The sequence below is a fragment of the Epargyreus clarus genome, unplaced genomic scaffold (genome assembly GCF_041222505.1).
Source record: "Epargyreus clarus isolate Ecla_fem2 unplaced genomic scaffold, WU_Ecla_fem_2.2 ptg000007l, whole genome shotgun sequence".
Lineage (NCBI taxonomy): Eukaryota > Metazoa > Arthropoda > Insecta > Lepidoptera > Hesperiidae > Epargyreus > Epargyreus clarus.
In genome coordinates, this window is record NW_027332215.1 from 14,042,364 (window position 1) to 14,064,096 (window position 21,733).

The window sequence follows — 21,733 nt, forward strand, 5'->3', positions numbered from 1 at the left end:
GCTATCAATTTATTCCAATTTAAATTTGCCCGTCTAAAATTATGTTGCTAAGAATAAATCAGTTCCCACTCTCCCTACCAAGTGGCCCACTCATAAACTACTCAATGCGTATCACCTTAAAAAATAGTTTATTGGTGTACACAAGTTAAGGGGGATTTTTTTGGGTATGAATTTTTATTAACACAATATTATATCTTTGCTTTCTATGTTCAATGTACAATTTTTCATTAAAATGATTAAAAACTTTTGCAATCGGAAATAATGTTATAGATCTATAAAATATATCAATTTTGTGAATTTCATATTAAAACATTGAAACTACATAATTCCGTTGTTATATTATAGGCCTTGCGTAACCGCATCTAAGAAATGAATTTCAGAATGTGAAGTTTGCCTACATTGAGACCCAACATAGTTCAGGTTTCCTAATATAATAAAGTACTCTGTGGTTCAGGTTACGTTAGCTACGTAAGAAGGCTGCATGAACATACTTTCCAAGTTGTTTAAAGTTTTCACCGTATCGTTAAGTTATTTGCCAATTTTATAAGATGCTTTAACTCAAGTTCAGGTAAAGGATAGATGAAATTAATGTTGTGACCAATAAAATTTATCAAATGTTGTCTCGTATAAATACTTAATATTATTGAATAATTTTCGTCTTTTTATTAGGCGTAGTTCGATTTTGTAAGCCCTAAACATTTTCTTACAGCGTTGTGTAGATACAGTCGTCATTTAAGAAGTAGGTACGTACTTCATGTCCCTGTAGTACCGGGACCAGAATTCAGTTGTGTTCCGTTGGAGATCCCGTAGTTCTCCACCAAATGCCGAGGACGGCCACCGGGGGGGTTTTAGTGCGGTAAAAGTCCCACATAACCCGGCGTCCGTCCTATGGCGTCGGGTACCTTTTGAAGGTTTCCCCCTCGTCAACAAAAAAATAAATAAACAACATTATCAATAAACTACACGAAGACATAAAATATATGTTCTGTAATTTTTCAGTTTCTACATTTGCCTCTAGAAAACTTTACGTACCTACCTACTCAACTATCCCTCGATCAAATTTTGAACTAAGTTCACTTAATACCAAATAGTAGGTATAATATAATAATAGCATAATTGGTAGATAGGGCGAGTTCCCTAGTGGTTTATTTCGTCTACACGTAGTCAGTGTGGCGTTTCGGCCCATTGGCCGCCGACACCGTGACGACTGCGGGCTTAACCACAAACGTGTGGTGTTAATTAATAACGAACACCGCCATCTATCGGTGACGCCCTATTAATCTTGCAGCGACGGACTGGTGGCCATTTGTCGCGCCCATCAGATGATCAGTGTATTTAGGGCGAGGGAATGGTTTGAGAAAAAAAGTTTTAAAATTTTCTATGAAAACTGTGTCCAATTCGAGATGAATTTCATTCATTGCTTAACACGCAAACTTAATAATTAGAGACTTTTTATACCGTTACACGGACAGGCTTGATTTTAATAGAGATTTTTAATATAAGATAATATAAGAATCTATAAGAAAATTGAAAATTGAACAATACTCAAATAAACACAGAAACCTTAAAAATAATAAAAAGTACATTCCTAGCTCGAAATCGATTGATGTGGAATCACATAATTATAAAGCTTTTTTGAAAAAAAAAGAAAAACAATTAATACACCCTGTATTATATGTATTTTGCCATCATATAGTTTCTTATGAGGATCAAATGCTGGAAAATAATTATGGATACCGAAGTAAACCAAACAACTCATTTCATTCTAAACTCAATTCTGGACTCCGGTTATCATTTATAGGTTAGAATTTGTCTTTTTTTCTACTCCCATTAAAAATTGCAAGTAAACTTTATGTGAAGTAAAATAAAACTTCTTTGACATTTTGGCAGAATTTACTGTTAAACTAATGTACCGACTTCAAGTAGAATGTTTGATAAATAAAACTTGACATTTCACGAGCAACGATAGATATTTGATTTTCGAACGTTATTTATGATCAACAGACAAAATAATAAAATGTTCATAATACGATTCGGGTATGTTAATTCAGTTTCATGTAAGACAATTTTTAATATCTTTTCTATCAGTCACTATTGAGAATGTTATCTCACAACATTGATAATCAGTATTTCCATCAACAACAAAAGTGGCTGATGAAGTGACAGCCGAGCCAATTTTAGTGACAGCTGACAGTTCACTCGCTTTTTTAACCACAGAGTACCTAAATCGTTGAGACAACACGTTGACAATCAGCGGAACTGATTAATTAAAGTTATTTTTAAGGTTGTCCGCGTAAAACTGCCAGTCCGCTTTGAATATAGAAATGAATCGCGTCGCATAGTAAATTGTATGACTATACCTGTTCGCAACAACTTCAGAGCGGACTAGCAGTTTGGCGCGAACTATACAAAACATTTAATATGATTAACTATATTTTTTCCAAAAACTGGATTTTATCAGCTTTTATTTGTTGATAAAATTCCATCCTGATCATATCATTAATACACTTCTTAGTTTACAAATGTATTTTACTTCATTGCATGTTTCTTAAATTTTTATAGCCTAAGTTACTTTAAGTGGGGTCGTCCTTAATGTAAAGAGAAGAATTAAAGATCTAAGATGAGATTGGATATTATTTAAAATGTTAATATCCCCAATCACAAAAGTCATTCTGATAATGCTTATAAACAATATTGTATAAAGTTATGAAATTTTATTCGCATAGAATTTATACTTAAATATTTTTATTTAAACAATGATGCTGTTATACTGTTGTTAGGTAGGTATTTCAAGTACAGTCAGCTCCAAAAGTAGATGAACAGATTAAGGTTTAAAAATACACCCAAGTTTTCATAAAACAACTAAGTAGTACCATATTTAGATGAACGTCGTAAAGTTTCAAAAATAGATGAATACTACAGTGTCAAAAGTAGCTGAACAGTGACATATCATATTAGTGACGTTGACATTTTGCACATACTGTGCTGTTGATGCTTTACGATGTTCACCTAACTAGGGGTGTTTAGCTACGGGTACTTATAGACGTTAGGGTTTATAGGTATTTTGGAATTTTGATCTGCTCATCTAATAATGAAGCTGACTGTACCTATTGACGTAATTTATAAGTGCGAGTAAACGGCGGTTAATATTTTTTGTTTAAATATGATCAACATATTAATCAGATTGTTTTAAGCGAATTACATTATGGTGTTTATTAAAGGTAAGCATAATTTTATTCCGTTATATAATTGCAGCGATTATATCGTTTTTTGGCGTCTAATTATACGGTTATAAGTTACTACGTCTGTTCGTTGTCCACTACTGGTTTTAAATTAATGTAAATGCGCGATTAATTTATCCCTCAACTGGTTTAGGTAAACATCAACATTGCATGAATATATAAGCACAAACTTGCGAGTTGAAAATATTAAGACTTTTTTGCCATTTATACTAGGTGTTTATATTCCTAGAGATTGTTGTGAGTCGGGAAATTGCAAATGGCTAACATAATACATACTTATAGAAACAATATATGTTTTAAATAAAATATATGTAGTCATTATAATTATTCTTCATAATAAGAATTTAAGTGTAGGAATAGTAAATTTCACTTAAATGACAACATTATGTACAATAAAAACACGCAAGGAGTCGTGTTAAAAACATACTTAGCAGCTAAATACAAATGTGCAGCAAAATACCTTTGTAAAAAATAGTACAAAAACACATAATAAGGAGCTCTTGAAGTATTTTTTCGTTTTAAAAAGTGTTAAGGTATGTATGTTATGAGAATATACCTTTTATAATAGGATATAGTGGCACCTGTCAAATGAATTCGAATAATGCTGAAATGCCATATCATCGGATGAAATACCGACAGTACATATCATATACTTAAAGGTTACATGGCGTGGTCAGTACCTACCTATATTTATGTAAATTGGCACTAACGTTTGGTACTATTACTTAGTATGTACGTATTCGTTAAACCTATTAATGAGATATCTTATTTCCCTTGTAACGTTATAACATACTTCGTTACTGACTTCGGATGGCATTTGTTTGTAATCAATTTTAATCTGTGCAATGTTGTCGAGCGATTATTTTAACGAACAAAATATCATTTTTAAATACTGACCCAGATTCTCGTTTAAATTTTTAACCGGCAGCTGGCAAAATAAATCGTAAATTTCAACAGCTAAATAGCCGATTTAAATGCTGCCGAAGTGTGAATGAAATTAAAGAGTTTTGCAGTCAAAACGGAAAGGCGCGAACGTTTTTTTGCGTGAGTGGTGGTACTTCGCGGCACGCAGAGTAGGTGTTGGGGAAATTGGAATTCTCTCGCGAGTATCGAAATACCGATAGCGATATTAGGTATCGCTATTATCAGCGGTGAATTGGCGTGTTACATTCGTTCGCCGTAACACATTATTAACAAATAAAGCTCGCCGCGGCCATTGTTGGGCGAGGCGAGTCGAATTGGGTCGTTTCTTGCGTGAAACGCGCGGAACGTCGTGCGCGGGTACCTACTGCCGGTAAAGGGTTAGGTTTCGGATACCAAATTTTAATTCGATGCTCGTTAGTTTAGCGCTCACCGGATCGACTGATTTTGTTTCGGATTATTCACGGCCGCCCGAAGTGTCAGTAAGGTAGTTAATTTTGGGCCCGTTCAAATGCAAATTTTTATTTGCTAAACTGCATCATACCTACCTAATATTAACTGAATATAAGAATATATTTTAAGGTATTGTTAACTATGTCTAAAATTGATAAATAACACAATTTATAAATTTCTGGTTTGAGGTCATTACCCGATTATGACAACATCATAAAGGTGGTTATGATCTTATTATTGTACTAAGCTATACAAATATGTTATTATGATATTTTCGATCTTGTGTAAATGTATATTATAGTTGTATCTTTGAAAAATAGAATCAGGATTTGTTCGACGCTTCGTACAATTCTTACTATAGGTAAATGACGTCACGTAAAATGTAAAGTAACGGCTTATTGGGGCCGTAATTATTTGCTACCGAAAATTTTGTTTAAAAATCATATCGTATTTGATATACAATAAGACTTCCGAAAATTTTACTTTAATGCTGTTTGTGGGCGTTTCTTGTAGTAGTTGAGTTTAATTTGTAACTGTCTCGTTGTCTTAGATAACAACAATAATAGTCAAAAACCATGTATGCACGGACGTCGTAGTTGCATAATGCACGCAGTTTCTAAATTTAAACCGAAGTTATGGATTACCGAGAAATTGATAACAATATATTTATCTCAAGGTAATGTACTTGATGATAGCCCAGTGGTTAAGAAACGCGGCCTCTCGATCGAGGGGTCCGAGGTTCAAATCCCAGGCACGCACCTCTGATTTTCAAATTTATGTGCGTATTAGAAATTAATTATCACTTGCTTAATCGGTGAAGAAAAATATCATGAAGAAACCTGCATACCTGAGAGATTTATAAAAAAAAACATCTCAAGGGTATGTGAAGTCTACCAATACGCACTTGGCCAGCGCGGTGGACTATGGCCTAATCCTTCTCATTCTGAGAGGAGACCCGTGCCCAGCAGTGGGACAATAATGGGTTGATGATGAATGTACTCGAGTGGAACTGGGAGTCATTATGACGAACAGTGTTGTAAGGTACGAGTACATTACTTTGCAAGTTTGTTTCCGTCGGGTAACAGGCAACAAAGTAATCATGGCTTCGGGCTTTTTGTGTACTATTATTATGTATTATTATCATTTATATGTTTGATATTTTCCCAAGACTCCTCAAATTGATTGCCGGTTTTTCTGCGTTTCTACGAGTTTTGCGTAATTCTGTTAGCGTGAAATGTTTCCTGTGATGGCACATGTATTCTACATAATTTTGGTATTTTTACTTTTACTTTTTTATAATATAGAAGAAGCAAACGAGCATGCAGTCCACCTGATGGTAAGTGACTACTGCCGCCCATGGACATCTGTAATCAACCCCAGATAGTACTAAATATTCCTCCCTGAGGTCGGCCACAGCGCCGCTACCTCTGAGGACTAAGCTGGAACGCCTCGGAAAAGTAAGTCTCCCTTACCACACCCTTCAAACCAAAACACAGCAGCGTTTAACATTGTTATGAGGCAGAAATATTGGTGGTGCCGCCGGAGTCGAACCACAAAGAGTTCAATCACTTTCTAAAACTAACTAGAATCTCATACAAAAATACCCCACACCAACACATATACGTTACTGTTAGTTAAATGTATGTCGAAAGGGGTTGTTAGCGTGTGAACTGTGAAAAAGGCAACAGTGTAATTACTGAAAGAGGAGCTGTACCTAATTGGCTAAATCTGGATATTGGAAACATCTGAATCAAAAATAAAAAAAAACAAACCGAAATACAAATAGGCTAAGTGCGAGTCGTACTCATACACGTAGGGTTTCGTACCACAAAATTATCATTAATATTTCATTTGTAGTATTTGTTATCGCAGCAGCTATAGGAGTTAATGCATTGTGAAAATTTGAAATATCTACCTATTACGGTTCAATAGATACAAATAACAGAAATCGCTAAAAATAGGGGTTTATTGCATAGGGACTCCCGTTTATTTTCAAGCTTTTTGTTTTTAGTATTTGTGGTTATAGTAGGCATCGTTATATTTTCAAGGGTCTATTATTTATACTAATATTATAAAGAGGAAAACTTTGTTTGTTTGTTTGATTGTAATGAATAGGCTCAAAAACTACTGGACCGATTTTAAAAATTCTTTCACGTTTCGAATGCTACATTATCCACGAGTAACATAGGCTATATTCTATATGAAACATATTTGATAAATAGATTTTGAGGCGGTACAAAGTTTGCCGGGTCAGCTAGTTTTTCAATAAATAGAGCCATGTGGCAGACACGTCAACGAACAGCGGAGGCTTAGTGGTGGTATCCCTATAATAAAAAATGAAATAAACTATAATTAAAGGTAGTTTTTCGTAAAATTAAATGTATATTAGTATAGTCCGCGTGAAACTGCTAGTCCGCTCTGAATATAGGAATGAATCGCGTCGTCATAGCAAATTGTATGATTACACCTGCTCGCAACAACTTCAGAGCGGACTATAATACTTAAAAACTACATTAAGTGAATATGTATGAAAGAGTCATCTTTGCGCTCAAGCATCATGGCTGAGCGTGATGTACGGTCAGCTCCAAAAGTAGATGAACATATTAAAGTTCCAAAAATACCTATACATCCAAGCGTTCTTAAGTAGCTGAACACCACTATCACCATAATTAGATGAACGTCATAAAGTTTCAAAAGTCGATGAACACTAGTGTCAAAAGTAACTCAACAGTGACATATCATATAGTGACGTGAGCTATTTTGCACTTAGTGTTCATCTACTTTTGACACTACGATGTTCATCTAATTACGATGCTGGGGGTGTTCAACTATTTACGAACGCTTGGGTGTATATGTATTTATAATATTCATCTGCCCATCTACTTCTGAAGCCGACTGTACATAGGCAATCGACACACTTTACGCGATTGCCACCGTGACTCTATGTAATTTGAATTGCTTTTCGGTTTAATTCCAGATATTTTTACACGCAACAAACGTCGTTCGGCAATTAACAGAACTGACTCCGTATGTTACGGACAAATTGCGTTTATGTTTCTTATTGCGTTATGTTGAGATTAGGTACGTTGGACTGCGACGCAATAACGAATCTGAGATAACTTGCGGTGATACTGGCCTCATTCTGGAAGTCTAGAGTTCGAATCAATGCAGCTCTTTTTGAAAATACGTGTGTATTGGATATTAATTATCGTTTATTTTAATGGTGATGGACAACGAAAATATCTACATGCCTGATAGAGAGAGAGAAAAAAGCTTAAACGTGGTAGAACCCTTTGTGGTTCGACTCCGGCGGCACCACCGTCACACCTATTTCTACCTAATAACAGTGGCCATCTGTGTGGTATCTGGGGTTGATCACGGATGTCCATGGGCGGCAGTAGCCACTTACCATCAGGTGAACTGCATGCTCGTCTGTTACTCCTACATAATTATATAAAAAAAGAAAAATCCTTCTCAAAGTCTTACGTAATCCACCAACCTGCACTTGGACAAAGTGGAAGACAGTCTGTGGTGTGCCCTAAACCCTTTTCATTCTAAGAGGAAATGCGCACCCACCAATAATTTACCCTACTGTTAAAGATCAGTGAAGAATTATATAAAGATTTTGTAGTGACTTCGAAGCAAGTGTCTGAATGAAAAGCTTTATTTCAGCATAATAGACCATTTGCATAAACAGACATGCTGACCACACGACCATATTTACACAAACAACGCCCATTATCAGCGCGGTCGGAAATGAATGCTCTTAATAATTACCCAAGTGTAAGTCGAACACACACGGAGGGTTCCGTACCACCAAATTTTCATATATTTTTAGTATTTGCTATTTAGCTGCCGTTGAAGTAAATGCTTTGTGAAAATTTGAACTGTCTACCTAGTCAGGTTCAATAGATAAAGGGAAAAATGTAATAAATAGCGAGTTCTTGTACAGGGACGCCGTTACTTTTTTTTATGTTTTCAATATTTACAGTTATAACCACCGTTATAGGTACATACACTGTAAAATTTAAGTGTCTATCTATTACGCTTCAGCATAGAGCAATGACAGACGGACTGACAGACAGACAATGTTGACTTAGTAATAGGGTTTTTATTTGGGTACGGAACCCTAAAACGCCGAATGATTCCGATCTGGCAACAACACCTAACGATTATAATAGCCAGGACCTAGGTCAATCACTGGCTCAGACTGTGTGGCCACTGATAGCATCGACTCGTGACCGTCGTCCACGACTCGTTTCCCACTAGAATGGCTTCATTTTAACATTTCTGAGCGGGTCCCGTCTGTCAGCGGAAACGCTTACTTAGCTGCTTTCGATGTTTCATATATTTTTAGTAGTAAACGCACGTACTCATTATTTCTGAAATACTTTTTACATAATAAAAGTAATGAATAAAAACTCATTTTTTTTTCTGACAATCCATTTCATGACATATTATTCTCTAAACAATATAATATCCTTCTTTCTTTTATATAGTTTCCGGTTAGTATGCAACCCGCAATTAAACAGACTCTTACTAATATAAAATAATTTAAAAAATAATGTAATGAACATATATCCTTACTTAATACAAGTTATGTGGTATTTTTAATCACATTTTATTAAATATGATAGAATATTTTTTTATGTCTAAATTTTTAAAGTAACTATTTAATGATTCTAGTTATGATTATCGTTATAGATATTGTCATAACACTTTGTGGAAAACAAGTTTTAAAATCTGATATTTATCATAGTGTATTGCATTAGTATTTGAATTGGTAATTTGCTTAATATCGTCGCCTCTTTTTAGGGTTCCGCAACCAAAGGGTAAAAGTTAAACCCTATTACTAAGCCTCCGCTATCTGTCCGTCTATCTCAAGGCTTATCCTCTTCAGCCAGATTTTTTATAGAGTATGTAAAACAGTGACCGCTATAATAACAAATACAAAAAATGAAACGCTTGAAAATTAATTGTGCTCGCCATACGAGAAAGAACTATTTTTCTTTATCTATCGTAACGTAATACTCGTAGGTAGACAATTCACATTTTGAAAATACATTTATTTCTATGGCTGCTATGATAATAAATGAAAACATTAAAAAAAATGAAAATTTGGTGGTACGGAACCCACAGTATGCAAGTTTGACTACACTTGACCAATTATTCAAACACGATTACGACTAAAGCAAATAAAAAATAGCGTTATAAATATTTCCTGAAAAGTTAAATTAATTTAAAATGCCACAAAAAATACCGTGACGTTATTCGATGCTGGTAATAAAAACGAATATTTAAATGTTTTACATCATGGTATATATGGTATAACTTATGAATTTTCATGCTTGTATACCAAGAAATCTGTCATTCATGCAAAAACAATTTCCCTTTCGTTTGTTTGCATTCAGAATATATTTGCATTACATAAATTCTGATTGCGATTTTCACTTAAGACCTACATACCTGTATGATATATAATTAGCTTATTGAGTGCATTTATACCTATCGGAATTTACTAACGAAATGCGTGAGTTTCGAATGAATATCAGCATGTATATAAACAGACTCACGGCCTTAAACCGGTTTAGATTACAACTAATTTATGAACTGTGAGTAAATTACCTATAATTAACTCGCATAATCTGTAGGTAAGAGCCATGTGCTTTCATTAATGCTGTCTGATAAATAACTACATATGCTTGGTACTTAGTTATAGCGCAGCGGTGTTCCAATTTTCTAAGCACTAGACTCTATTAACAAATAACCTACCGTAATCCGACTCTTGCCTAAGGCAGTGATGGCCTGGTTGAAGCTAGTGGTATGTAAGATGATAGAGCCCTTTGTGGTTCGACTCCGGCGGCACCACCGCCACACCTATTTCTGCCTAATAACAGCAGTGTTACGCGCTGCTGTGTTCCGTTTTGAAGGGTGTGGTAAGGGAGACATACTTTTCCGAGGCGTTCCAGCTTAGTTCTCAGGGGTAGTGGCGCAACTGTGTCGACCTCGGGTCGGAATCTTATCTTATGTGAGATGTCAATAGATCGCAGTAGCCACTTACCATCAGGTGAACTGCTCGTCTGCTACTTTAATTTACAAACAAAAATGAGTTTTGCCTTAATTTTATCGAGACTATGAATCAGAGTTCCACAAACAAAAACCACTTGATTGGTTACCCACTCCGACCGGTTTGCCGACTGTCACCTTATGATGTTGTTTGTTGCGATGTGATGTGTAACTTGTACATCTTCACCAGATATTTATCTGGCATACATTTGCATTAGAAAGAATAAGTGACAACAAATATGGATAAGCTTTCGTTTCATTACATTTTTTACTTAATTGAAATATGTACAGTGGGCTTCATTAGTAGGTATATGAGCAGATCAAAATTTCAAAAATACCTATACACCCAAACGTTCATAAGTAGCTAAACACTCCCAGCATCATAATTAGATGAACATTGTAAGGTGTAAAAATTAGATGAACACCGTATGTGCAAAATGACTAACGTCGCTAATATGATACGAGTATGTCCCTATTCAGCTACTTTTTACACTTTACGACGTTCTTCTAATTATGGTTCTAGTTGTGTTTAGCTAACTTAGGTGTAGATATTTTTGAAAGCTTAATCTGTTCATCTACTTTTGAAGCTGACTGTACATATCAACTCTACAAAGCTTAAGATTTTATGAATGAGATGTTAAAATTTAAGATATTAAACTTAGTATTGTATAAAATCATATTTATATGTGCAATAGTTGAATTCAATGACTAAGTGATGTGATCGACCTGTTAATTAAATCAATATTGTTGTAAGTATCTATATTAAAACAGTGTCGGTTTTCTGGGCTATTGAATTTAAATTAACGTGTAAAGTCGCTCATAATCACATTCAAACTAAATATTTAGATTCATAATATGCAAATTTCTATCATTCTGATTATTATCTGTTTTAAGTACCTACCTAATCAATGCATGAATATTTCAAGTGGTACGAGACGGTGTAAAAACAAAATTATTACGATTATTTGAGTTAAAAAAATTATTGACACATCTAGATAAGCTTTGGATGTTATAGGTTGAACCAAAAATAAATGATTTAAATTCATAAAATTTGAATAATATCAAAGTTTTTAATTTTTGCCTAATAAAATACGTAATTTGAGTACGAGTATGTCTAGTAGGCACAAATTGACAATTAATGTCAATATTTGGACAGATTGATTAATGACAGGCGCAAATCATTAGAGCTTATTTTTAGTTTTTAGTTGTACTTTAGTAATTTTGATATTCCTACATATTTAAGTATTCAACAATATATTCAATATAGATATATTATATTGTATATTTTTTCACTGTCATATCTATGTTAAGAATCTTCTTTACATTAATCTTGATTCTGAGTTATGTGTGTATGTATGTTTTTGTTTAAGAGTTATGATAACAAATCAAGGTTGAAAGTCAGCCATGTATTAGCGTATTATTTACTCCAGGGTCCATAAAGATATACCATAAGCACCAAACTTTAAAAGGTTAAAACGCATTTTGCTCTATGTTCGCTTTACTATGCCGCTCATGTATGCAGTTTATCTTAAGCCCAACAGTGTTGATGGTAAGGACGGTGAAGATAAAAAAATATTACCACCATTAAATGTACGCTATGTGGAGATTTTGGTGGATAATTTTGAACTTTATTTTCGAGACAAATGTAATCAAACTGCATGATTTCTCAGCGTTGCACAGAGGGCATACCGAGGACTTAATTTTGTTAAAGATTTAGAAAATAATTCAGTGTCGTTTGATCGAGATAGGCCGAGTCGTGGAATCAGGACCACACCGGGACGTCTCACTCGGGAGTCGAACACGCTATCTTCGATCTCGTCCTTTTACCGGTTTTAATTATCTAACTAGAATTTGTTAAGTTCGGATCCAAGGGATGCTTACCACGACTGCTGGCTTATATGCAAATTAGGGATGTTCATTTGATATTTTGGATGGACCCGGATATGAATACGGATTTATTAAAAATATAATATTGGTTTCGGATACGATTTCAGATATGATGATATTTCGGATTATTCGATACTTTGGCTAAGGGTTTTAAGGAATTGTCAAAGTGAATAAAATACAAATAGATCATGATTTGATTTTATTTGTAAACAGCATCTGCTACCAAAAAACGTAATTTGTCAATTAGTGGAGGGAAACTGTCAAATTTCGAATTTATTCGAAATTAGTCGACTCTTTTTATTGGATTCGGTAACCATTCCAATTGCAATGTTTCCACTTCCAACTAAATAGTTGTAACTACATCATATAAGTAGTATAAGGTTCAGTCTAAAAGTGGGAATATTTCAAACTCAAAGTGATGATGCAAATTCTAGACTGTTTCAAAGAGACTAAAACACAAACTGTAAATAAATTTCTATGGCGCTTTATGTAATGCTTCAATTATGTGTGAATATACAAATAATATATATAATATATATATAACCATGTCCATGGGCAGATGTCCATGGGCGGCAGTAGCCACTTACCATTAATCCCATGGACATCTGTAATCAACCCCAGATAGGATTAGATATTCCTACCCGAGGTCGGCCACAGATGCGCCGCTACTGAGGCCTAAGCTGGAACGCCTCGGAAAAGCCTGTCTCCCTTACCACACCGGAACACAGCAGCGCCGAACACTGCTGTTATTAGGTAGAAATAGGTGTGGCGGTGGTGCCGCCGGAAACGAACCACAAAGAGTTCTACCACTTTCAAAAATAGTCAAATTATTTTTTATAACAAGCTGCATCAAGGATTCCCTGTTTCTGTGTCCTTAAATGGAACCATTAAAGTTTCCCATACAAACATTGAAAATATGCAAATTGTTTTCCTTGGGAGAATTTTGAATAATAAATGAACACAATAATTTTAATACGGTATATAGTATAGTATATTTTAATAACGTTAATTGTGTATCCTTTTCTAATTAATATTATAAATGCAAAAGTGAGTTTGTTTATTTATTAGTTTGTTTGTTACGCTTTCACTCCTTAACAACCTAACGGATTGACATGAAATTTAGTACACACGTTGTCATGGGCCCAGAAAATAACATAGGGTATCTTTTATCCCGAACAAGTACTGTTAACACGTCACACGTCACTAAAATTACAAAAAGACTAACTTTACGACGTAGATCTGTAAGAACTGCAGTATTATTTATTTATATATTTTTTATTTATTATTTTTTTCTTTTGTTTTGTTATTTTTTTTGTCTCTCTACATTATAGTATTTCATTTGTGTTACAATTATCCGAATAAATGTTTCTTTCTTTCTTTCTTTCTTTCTTTCTATTTTGTAATTTTGTGTGTGCTCCATTAAATAAATAAATACAATATTAGGATACAATATAGGATACACTATGTCTATGCGTGTTTACGTTTGGTATTAAGAGGTTGTTCACTCCAGCATTAGCCGAAATTTGATACATTTATTTGCTCGCTGTTTAGTACCATTTAGCCGCGGGTTATAACTTTGTCTGTCGACTATCCGGCGTTCCTTTTCACACAAAATGTATTTTATTTACTATATATTCGTTTAATTACAAATTCCGTTTTTTAATAATGTTTCGCAGTAAAATGATTAAAGGTTATGGTCTTAAGTTAAGTAAAAAAAAGTATGTTTTGATAATAGAAAAGTGATGGATTTTACTTTTTAAAATTGGTAATTCGCACTTGAATTCATTACTAACAAATTCAATACAAATTAAGCTTTGAACAATCATATAAAATGATGCTTATGTTTTGTATTTATTTATTATTATTATTATCATTTATCATTTGTTGTTATGATTATCATTTATTTTTATTGTTCACAGATTATACGGATCCAAGCGTTGCGCGCGTTGCAACACGCCGATCTCGGCTTCGGAGTTGGTGATGAGGGCTCGGGACCTGGTGTTCCACGTGCACTGCTTCTCCTGTGCGCTTTGCAACGCGCCCCTCACGAAGGGCGACACGTTCGGCATCAGGGATTCGGCTGTATACTGCAGGTTTGTTTATACTGGGTTAGAATTTAATTCTGATTGAATCTTCTATTAACGTTAAAGATTGAAGATAAAAAGAGACGTTCTGTCTATAAGCGTTAAATCACACACGAACGGGATTTGTATGGAGAAACTACTATAGCAGTCAAAAGTAATGATATTCTATCTAAATTTAAGTTTTTTTTTACAAACTAGTATGTTATTAGTAGTTCAACTTATTGTTACATGTATTACAATGATTTACATTTTTTGACAGGCTGCATTATGAGACAATGCCGGACTACGGTCCCCACATGGCGGTACCTCCAGGCCCACCCCAGATGTGCCCGGGGCCCTACGTTGGGCCTCCTCCAGGGGCGCACTACCCTCCATACCCCTCTCCCGAGTTCACGCGAGTCGAACCCGATGTTCCTAAAGGGCCCTTCTTCAACGGAGCGGCGGCACCACCACCACGACAGAAAGGGCGTCCCCGAAAAAAGAAACCGAAAGACCAAGATATCATGACACCCAATCTCGGTGAGTTCAGAATAGTGAAGACAAGCGCCAGCGCGAATTCGTACATTTTAAGCTGATCATAAGCGACGTATACCGCATTAAGACAATAGGCAAAACACGAACGGAATTTAGCACGAATTAGCAAGCAATGAATGTCACGCGTATCTACAAATTTAAGCGTTCTTCATAATAATGTGTACAAACTTCTCGTCGCCGCTATCATTTCGGCTTCTAAATGAATATCAATATAAACCTTGGGCCCGTTTAGCCGACAGAACGGTTACAATTTTATTAACACATTAAAGTCAAAACTGCACTTACCTCACCAGATTATCAGCGGCGACTTCCCGTGTGTGCGTTTTATAAAAAGAGAACTTTTTGCCTTTTTCAAGATATCGAAACCAGTCCGTTTATCTGGCCGGCAGCACTCGCCCGACCGACTCCGCGTACTCCGCGCCTTCACGAGAATTCCAATTCAATTTTGAAATTAGAGCGTTCTACTCGTGGATAAAATGATACTATAACTATAGCTGTAGGTATGACACAGGTAAAATGTTACCGATTTGTTAGTAATTGCGTCGTGCAAGTTATGATAGCTGTTTCGAAGTTGTTGATATAGATGAATTGGGGATCAATTATCATTATCATATATTTCGATTGCATAACAGAGTTGGCCCTGATTTAAAGAGTTGTCAGTTTTAACTTATATCGGAATAAATGACGGAATAAATTCCATCTGTTGCGGTTCCCTGAATCGTTTGATGTCTGCAATACGTATTTTGTCAAGGTCATGCTGGGGTCAGGAATTAAAAGTATTTCCTTTATGTGGGCTAATTCGCTGACCCGGTGGTTATTAAAAGCAACCCCAGGTTGGTCTAAAATAGCGCAAACAGGTTCCTCACGTGTTCCTTGAAGCGCTCGCGTGTCCGACGTAATCCAAAGTTCATCATACCCGCCACATTTCAATGAACCGACGTCTTAGCCCACCGCTTCACTTGCGGACGTGGGACACACGGTTACGGAGATCGGAGAGCGTTCAGTGATAGTGGTTGAAACTCGGTCTCTCTAACGGGTGACCGAGGTTCGAATTCCTGCCATGCACTTTGAATTTTTTCAAGTTATATGGGTATTAGAAATTGAATAAGCACGTCTTATAGAGTTGTCGAAGGACATTGTGATTAATACTATACACTTATGAGTTTGCAAAGGTGTGTGAATTCTACCGATTTGAACTTGGCTGCGCGGTAGACGATGGCTTAAACTTCGCTCGTCCTAAGAGGACACCCGTGCCCAGCATTGGGACTGTATTTATTTGGGTTTGATGACAGGGAAATTACAGATTTTTAACGCTAACTGTAGTGTATGGGTTACCGATTTAGATGTAAAGTCACTATATATATACGAGCACCTAACAAAATATCCTCTTATTAAGTATCAAAAACATGCATAAATTGTAAAAAGTAGCATTAATGTGACGTGAAATTTATGGTACGGATTGCATTGTTTACAATTCGAAGTATTTTAAAAACATAAAGCAGTTGCATGTCTTTCAAACTCAGTGACAATATATTCGGAGTGTTAATAAATGCAGCGATAGATCATAAAAATATTGCGGCGGCGCGCTCCGATGTTCAGGCAATCACTTGTGAAGACATATAATGTGCTATTTATTTTACAATGGCGTAAAATCGTAGTCCAAAATATCTTTTATCTTGCACAAACCGACTTTATTATGATGTCAACGTGTTATGTGTTTAATGCTAGTTATATTTAGGGATATCAGCTTTACACGACCACATGTATCTTTTACAACGGCGCGATTCGTTTTTAATAATTTATTTTGAAGCAATTTAGAGGGAAATTTGCAGTTCTAGTGCAATTACATACAGTAAAACATTAAGGATTAATAATATTGCGATTTAACGACAAAACGACTATTTAAGATTTGAACTATAATAAATGCGCTATAAAGTTTCGTTAACTTAGCATACGTATCTATAACGCGTCAGCCATTGACACGTACGTCAAATGGCTTAGAGAATTGAAAGATATACCTACGTATAACAGAGAACACGACTAATCCGTACAAATAATTGTAATTTGTAAAGTAATTATTTACGAATCGGACACAGAGTAGAGGGCGAGTAGAGCCGGCACCAAGTTCAGACGGCATGGGTAAACTCATGAATATTAATTTTGTATATCGCGTCTCGTATAAGACATGCATAACGTGACTATACGTTCCTTTTCGAATGGGACCGTCCCTTTTTCGGTTTTCAACCCGATGTCCACGAGAAAAACCTTGGAATGCGAAATAGTCCGGTTTTCCCAAACAGGGATCGTTAAAGCTAAGGAAAACAATTAAAAATACGTAAATATAAGTTTCATAAGATAAAACATTCATTTTATTTTGAATTACATTTGTTCCATCTATGTTTTTCAACTTTTGATAAATATTCATTTGTTTTTATACAGAACCTAAGCATTAATTAAATAAATTCAAGATTGACATTCTTACTACCAAATTGATCGCTGCAAAATTCTTCTTTAATGATGGGCTACTAGGTCAATATAGATTCAGTGACTATTAATTGATTTAAATATCATGTTTTTTTATAATATAGAAATAACAGACGAGCAATCCATCTGATGGTTAGTGGCTACTGCCGCCCGTGGACAGATAGGATTAGATATTTCTACCTGAGGTCGGCCACAGACGCGCCGCTACCCCTGATGACTAAGCTGAAACACCACTGAAAAATATGTCTCCCTTACTACACCCTTCACACCAGAACATAGCAGCGCTTAACACTACTGTTGTTAGGCAGAAATAGGTGTGGCGGTGGTACCGCCGGAGCCGAACCACAAAGGGTTCTACCACCTTCAAAACAAATTCAATAAATTTCTTCCGATAATGTAGAATCATACATCTATACACACATCGGTGGCGCACGTCTATACACAATCTATAATCGAATTGAAACAAACCTTCAAACCTTTTTCGTGTCCCGTTTTAAGATAAAAACAAATGGTCACGTTATACATGCAGTATAATGTATGTAGCAAGGACGTATGCATAGGTTATGTTACGCAATCTAAACACCGAACACTGTTACTTAAATTATGTAATTCACTTGCTGTTGTGTTTTTATACTTTGTTATCATAATTTTATACACTTTTATAATTTACTCGGAATTTGAATAGAGGCTTTCGTTTATTTTATTACTTGCTGACATTACTTACTTTGTATAGTAACTTAACTATATGAACTTAAAATGTGGTTGAATTTTAAAGGTTTAATGATAAAAAAAACTGTTTATTTTTTACACAGAAAAACCACTAACAATTAAGCATAGCGTACACAGATGTATTTGTTAACCAAGTCCTGTCTTTTCTATACATAAATCTATTTCATACGTGAATAACATCTATAAAGTAATTAGTAGATGAACAAAGAATGATTTAAAGATTATTATAACGTCTGCTTAACTTTAAACTGATAGCACTAAGTTGATAACCAAATAAATTCCCCTCTCATAATATAATAAGCTTATCTGATTTGAATCTCAATTAATTATTCAATTATTCAATAAAGAACCAGTAGAACAATTATTGTTTTTGTTGGCAAAAAGTCTTAAGTGAGCTAAACATATTTTTTACATAGATTAGAAGCAATCGCAGTACAAAGGGACCGACTCACCGACAATGCTCCATTCAGTGTAATTAACTCTTTCAATGCTGCCTAGATTTTCTAACGCGGTGTAAAAACGTTTTCACTTTGCATTTTTCTATCTTTCATCGTTTATATTCTTTTTATTGACTGTTTATTTGACTCATTAAAGTTATGTTATTTTTATCGCGATCAAAATTGTAACCGTTACGGCCGAATGAGTTATTTAAATATGACGTGTATTTTTATGTGAATTTTCCTTGCTATGTGACGTCTTATTGCGACGTGTAACTTCTAAACTTATATTACAGTTAACAGTAAATGCTAAATTTAGGTATGGCATGATAAAAGCAACGTTTAACAATGTTCCCGTGACTGAGTTTTGTGGCTAATAAGAAAATGTAAAAATTATTATCTACATCCATTGTTTGTTTATTCATCACGAATAACTGTAAAGCCGGGCGATTCAGTAAAAAATTACGTACAAATATGACACCCCTTGCAACCCTCTTTTAAGTATCGGATATATTTACAACGTAGGCGGCACTTGAGCTTACGGCGACAACGCCACCCCATGCAATAGGAAACTAAAATATGAGCTACCATTCCCATTTCATTCGTGCTCCCAAATCTTGTACCGGATGAGGGCGGGGACATTTTTGTCAAATAAAGTCACTATTCCTGACCGCAATGTTATAGTTGGTTCAAAAGCAACGGCAACGCTTTATCAATTCCCGTCTTATTAGTATTAGTAGGGTAGTGTTGGAGCTGTTGTCCCGATGAGGGTGTTGTTACGCAGACACACATTTTTTGTATCGCAGAAATAGCAAACGAGTAGGCAGTTTACTTGGCAGTAAGTGCCGCCTATCGATACCTATAATAAATTACAGACGTGTTGTTACTCCAGTGGACTAAGTAGGAATGCCTCTTTTAAGAGTCTCTTTAACTTACACCTAAGAATAGGGGTTCATTTATTTATACACTAGTTTTGCCCGCGGCTTCGCCCGCGTTTAAAAGAAAATAATATGACATACTAACATACATAAAACTGAAAATTCGTACCTTCATTGGAATGAAAGTGGCGCCATCTGGCGATAATTCTTCGTGGGCTCATGGACAACAACTTTGCTAAAGTTTACAATTCAATCCTTACTAATATCGATTAAAATAATCGACTTTTTGGTCCAAAAGATCGATTCTCCGATTAATCGATCTTAGATCGCCATCCCTAGTTCCCGTGGGATTTCCGGGATAAAAACTACCCTATGTCCTTTCCGGGACTCAGACTATCTTTGTACAAAATTTCATTAAAATCGGTTCAGTGGTTTAAGCGTGAAGAAGAGACATACAGACAGACAGACCGACAGACAGACAGACAGAATTAATTTCGAATTTATAATATTAGTAAGGATAGTACGGATTTCATATTTGATTCTTGTATTTTTTTGGTCCTTATACAGTGACCATTTAACTATTGATCATTTTACATAAAAAATGAGCACACAGTCCGTAGAAGTCCGAATCAGATTTCATATACGCTACTGTGTACATTATAGCCTATTAGATAAAAGTGATTAAAACCTGTAGCCATCATTTTTAACTAATTTTGCAGGTTATGAGACCGTGCATAGAAATGTAGGCATTCTGAACTGTATCGCAAATCGTAAAGTAATAGCGTAAAGCAGAACTAGAATTCTCTTTACCATTGCGTATGTTACGGAGATTGCGTGTTCGACATAATTACTGTTAATTGCTTGAAACAGATATGAGGAAGATTAAAATTAAAAATATGTTAATTTTTTCCTTCGGTCTACCTTAAAGTTGCTAATGCTTACAAGTTAATTATGTTTAAGAAATAACATTGAACTTAAAAGTGTTATACGAGTAAGTGCACTGAAGTAGGCTATAAGCTATATACTTTTATTATCGCACTGTTATGCTTGTTGAAAATATATTATCATTGCATATAAAAGTATTAAGGATAGGTAACTATGAAAGTCTTTTAATTGATCATAGTTGTAGTTGTAGCTTCATTTCGGTTAAATGTTGAATATGGTCAGAATATGACAGAAGTCCTCACAACTTAAAGGTACTTGAAGCAACTCTATAAAATATTTGTTTACATACACCATTCAATATCGATTACTATACCACTTTACACTAGATGAAACCTTTAAGAAACTGATTTAAATACAACAAGTGGATTTATTAACGATCTCGTCCTTGTTGTGTATGGTTATCACACAAAAGACACATTATTCGCTCCGTTTGACCTAGGGTACCTGCCATAGATGAAGAGATTATGCGCAAAGCGGTGACACCCACCAATTATTATGCGACAATGCGAAGCGATTGTCCCGAAACGCCGCCGCTTGGATGCTTTTCAAAGGCCACAGACATAGTGATGCCCGTTACCGACCCAATTCTGAGTCAATCGATAATCGGTAAGGTATAGTTTTTCTATCCCATTCGTATTTGAGTAAAGTAAAGTTGAAAAGACGTGATTTGTCGCACGCAGTGGGTATTGTCGGAAAAAGTAAAATTTGTTTGTATTTATAACATTTCCTTAAAGTGTATTAGAAACGTTTAAAAAAAGACATGAAGAAGAAAGAGTCCATTGTTGAAGTCTATAAATATTCAATTATAAAAAAAATGTTTATAATATTGGTAAAATATTATCTCATAGAAGACTGTGACGGAGATGTTATAAAAACGTTTTGTCACAGTTCAAACGACTAAATTTAAAGTAGAGTTTTAAATTTATGAATCTATTGCAGTTTCAGTCTTTTAGTTTTACTTTGCACTAGCTAGATGCACTGGCATTACTAAAGTCAGATTATACTGATGAATTGCCTACCTATATGAGTAGGTATTACCTTTGAAATAAATGACATGTGCGATGCACGGTCAC

At 35.1% G+C, this 21,733-nt stretch overlaps 1 protein-coding gene across 2 annotated transcripts in view; it reads left to right on the forward strand.

The window, feature by feature from the left end:
* Bmap-A (apterous A) overlaps nt 1-21,733 on the forward strand; it is a 79,585-nt gene that overhangs the window by 35,891 nt on the left and 21,961 nt on the right. For both annotated transcript variants that reach the window (XM_073074764.1, XM_073074766.1), the window contains exons 3-4: nt 14,489-14,662; nt 14,913-15,172. In XM_073074764.1, coding sequence (XP_072930865.1) covers nt 14,489-14,662; nt 14,913-15,172 — 434 coding nt within the window. The remainder of the gene's footprint in view (nt 1-14,488; nt 14,663-14,912; nt 15,173-21,733) is intronic.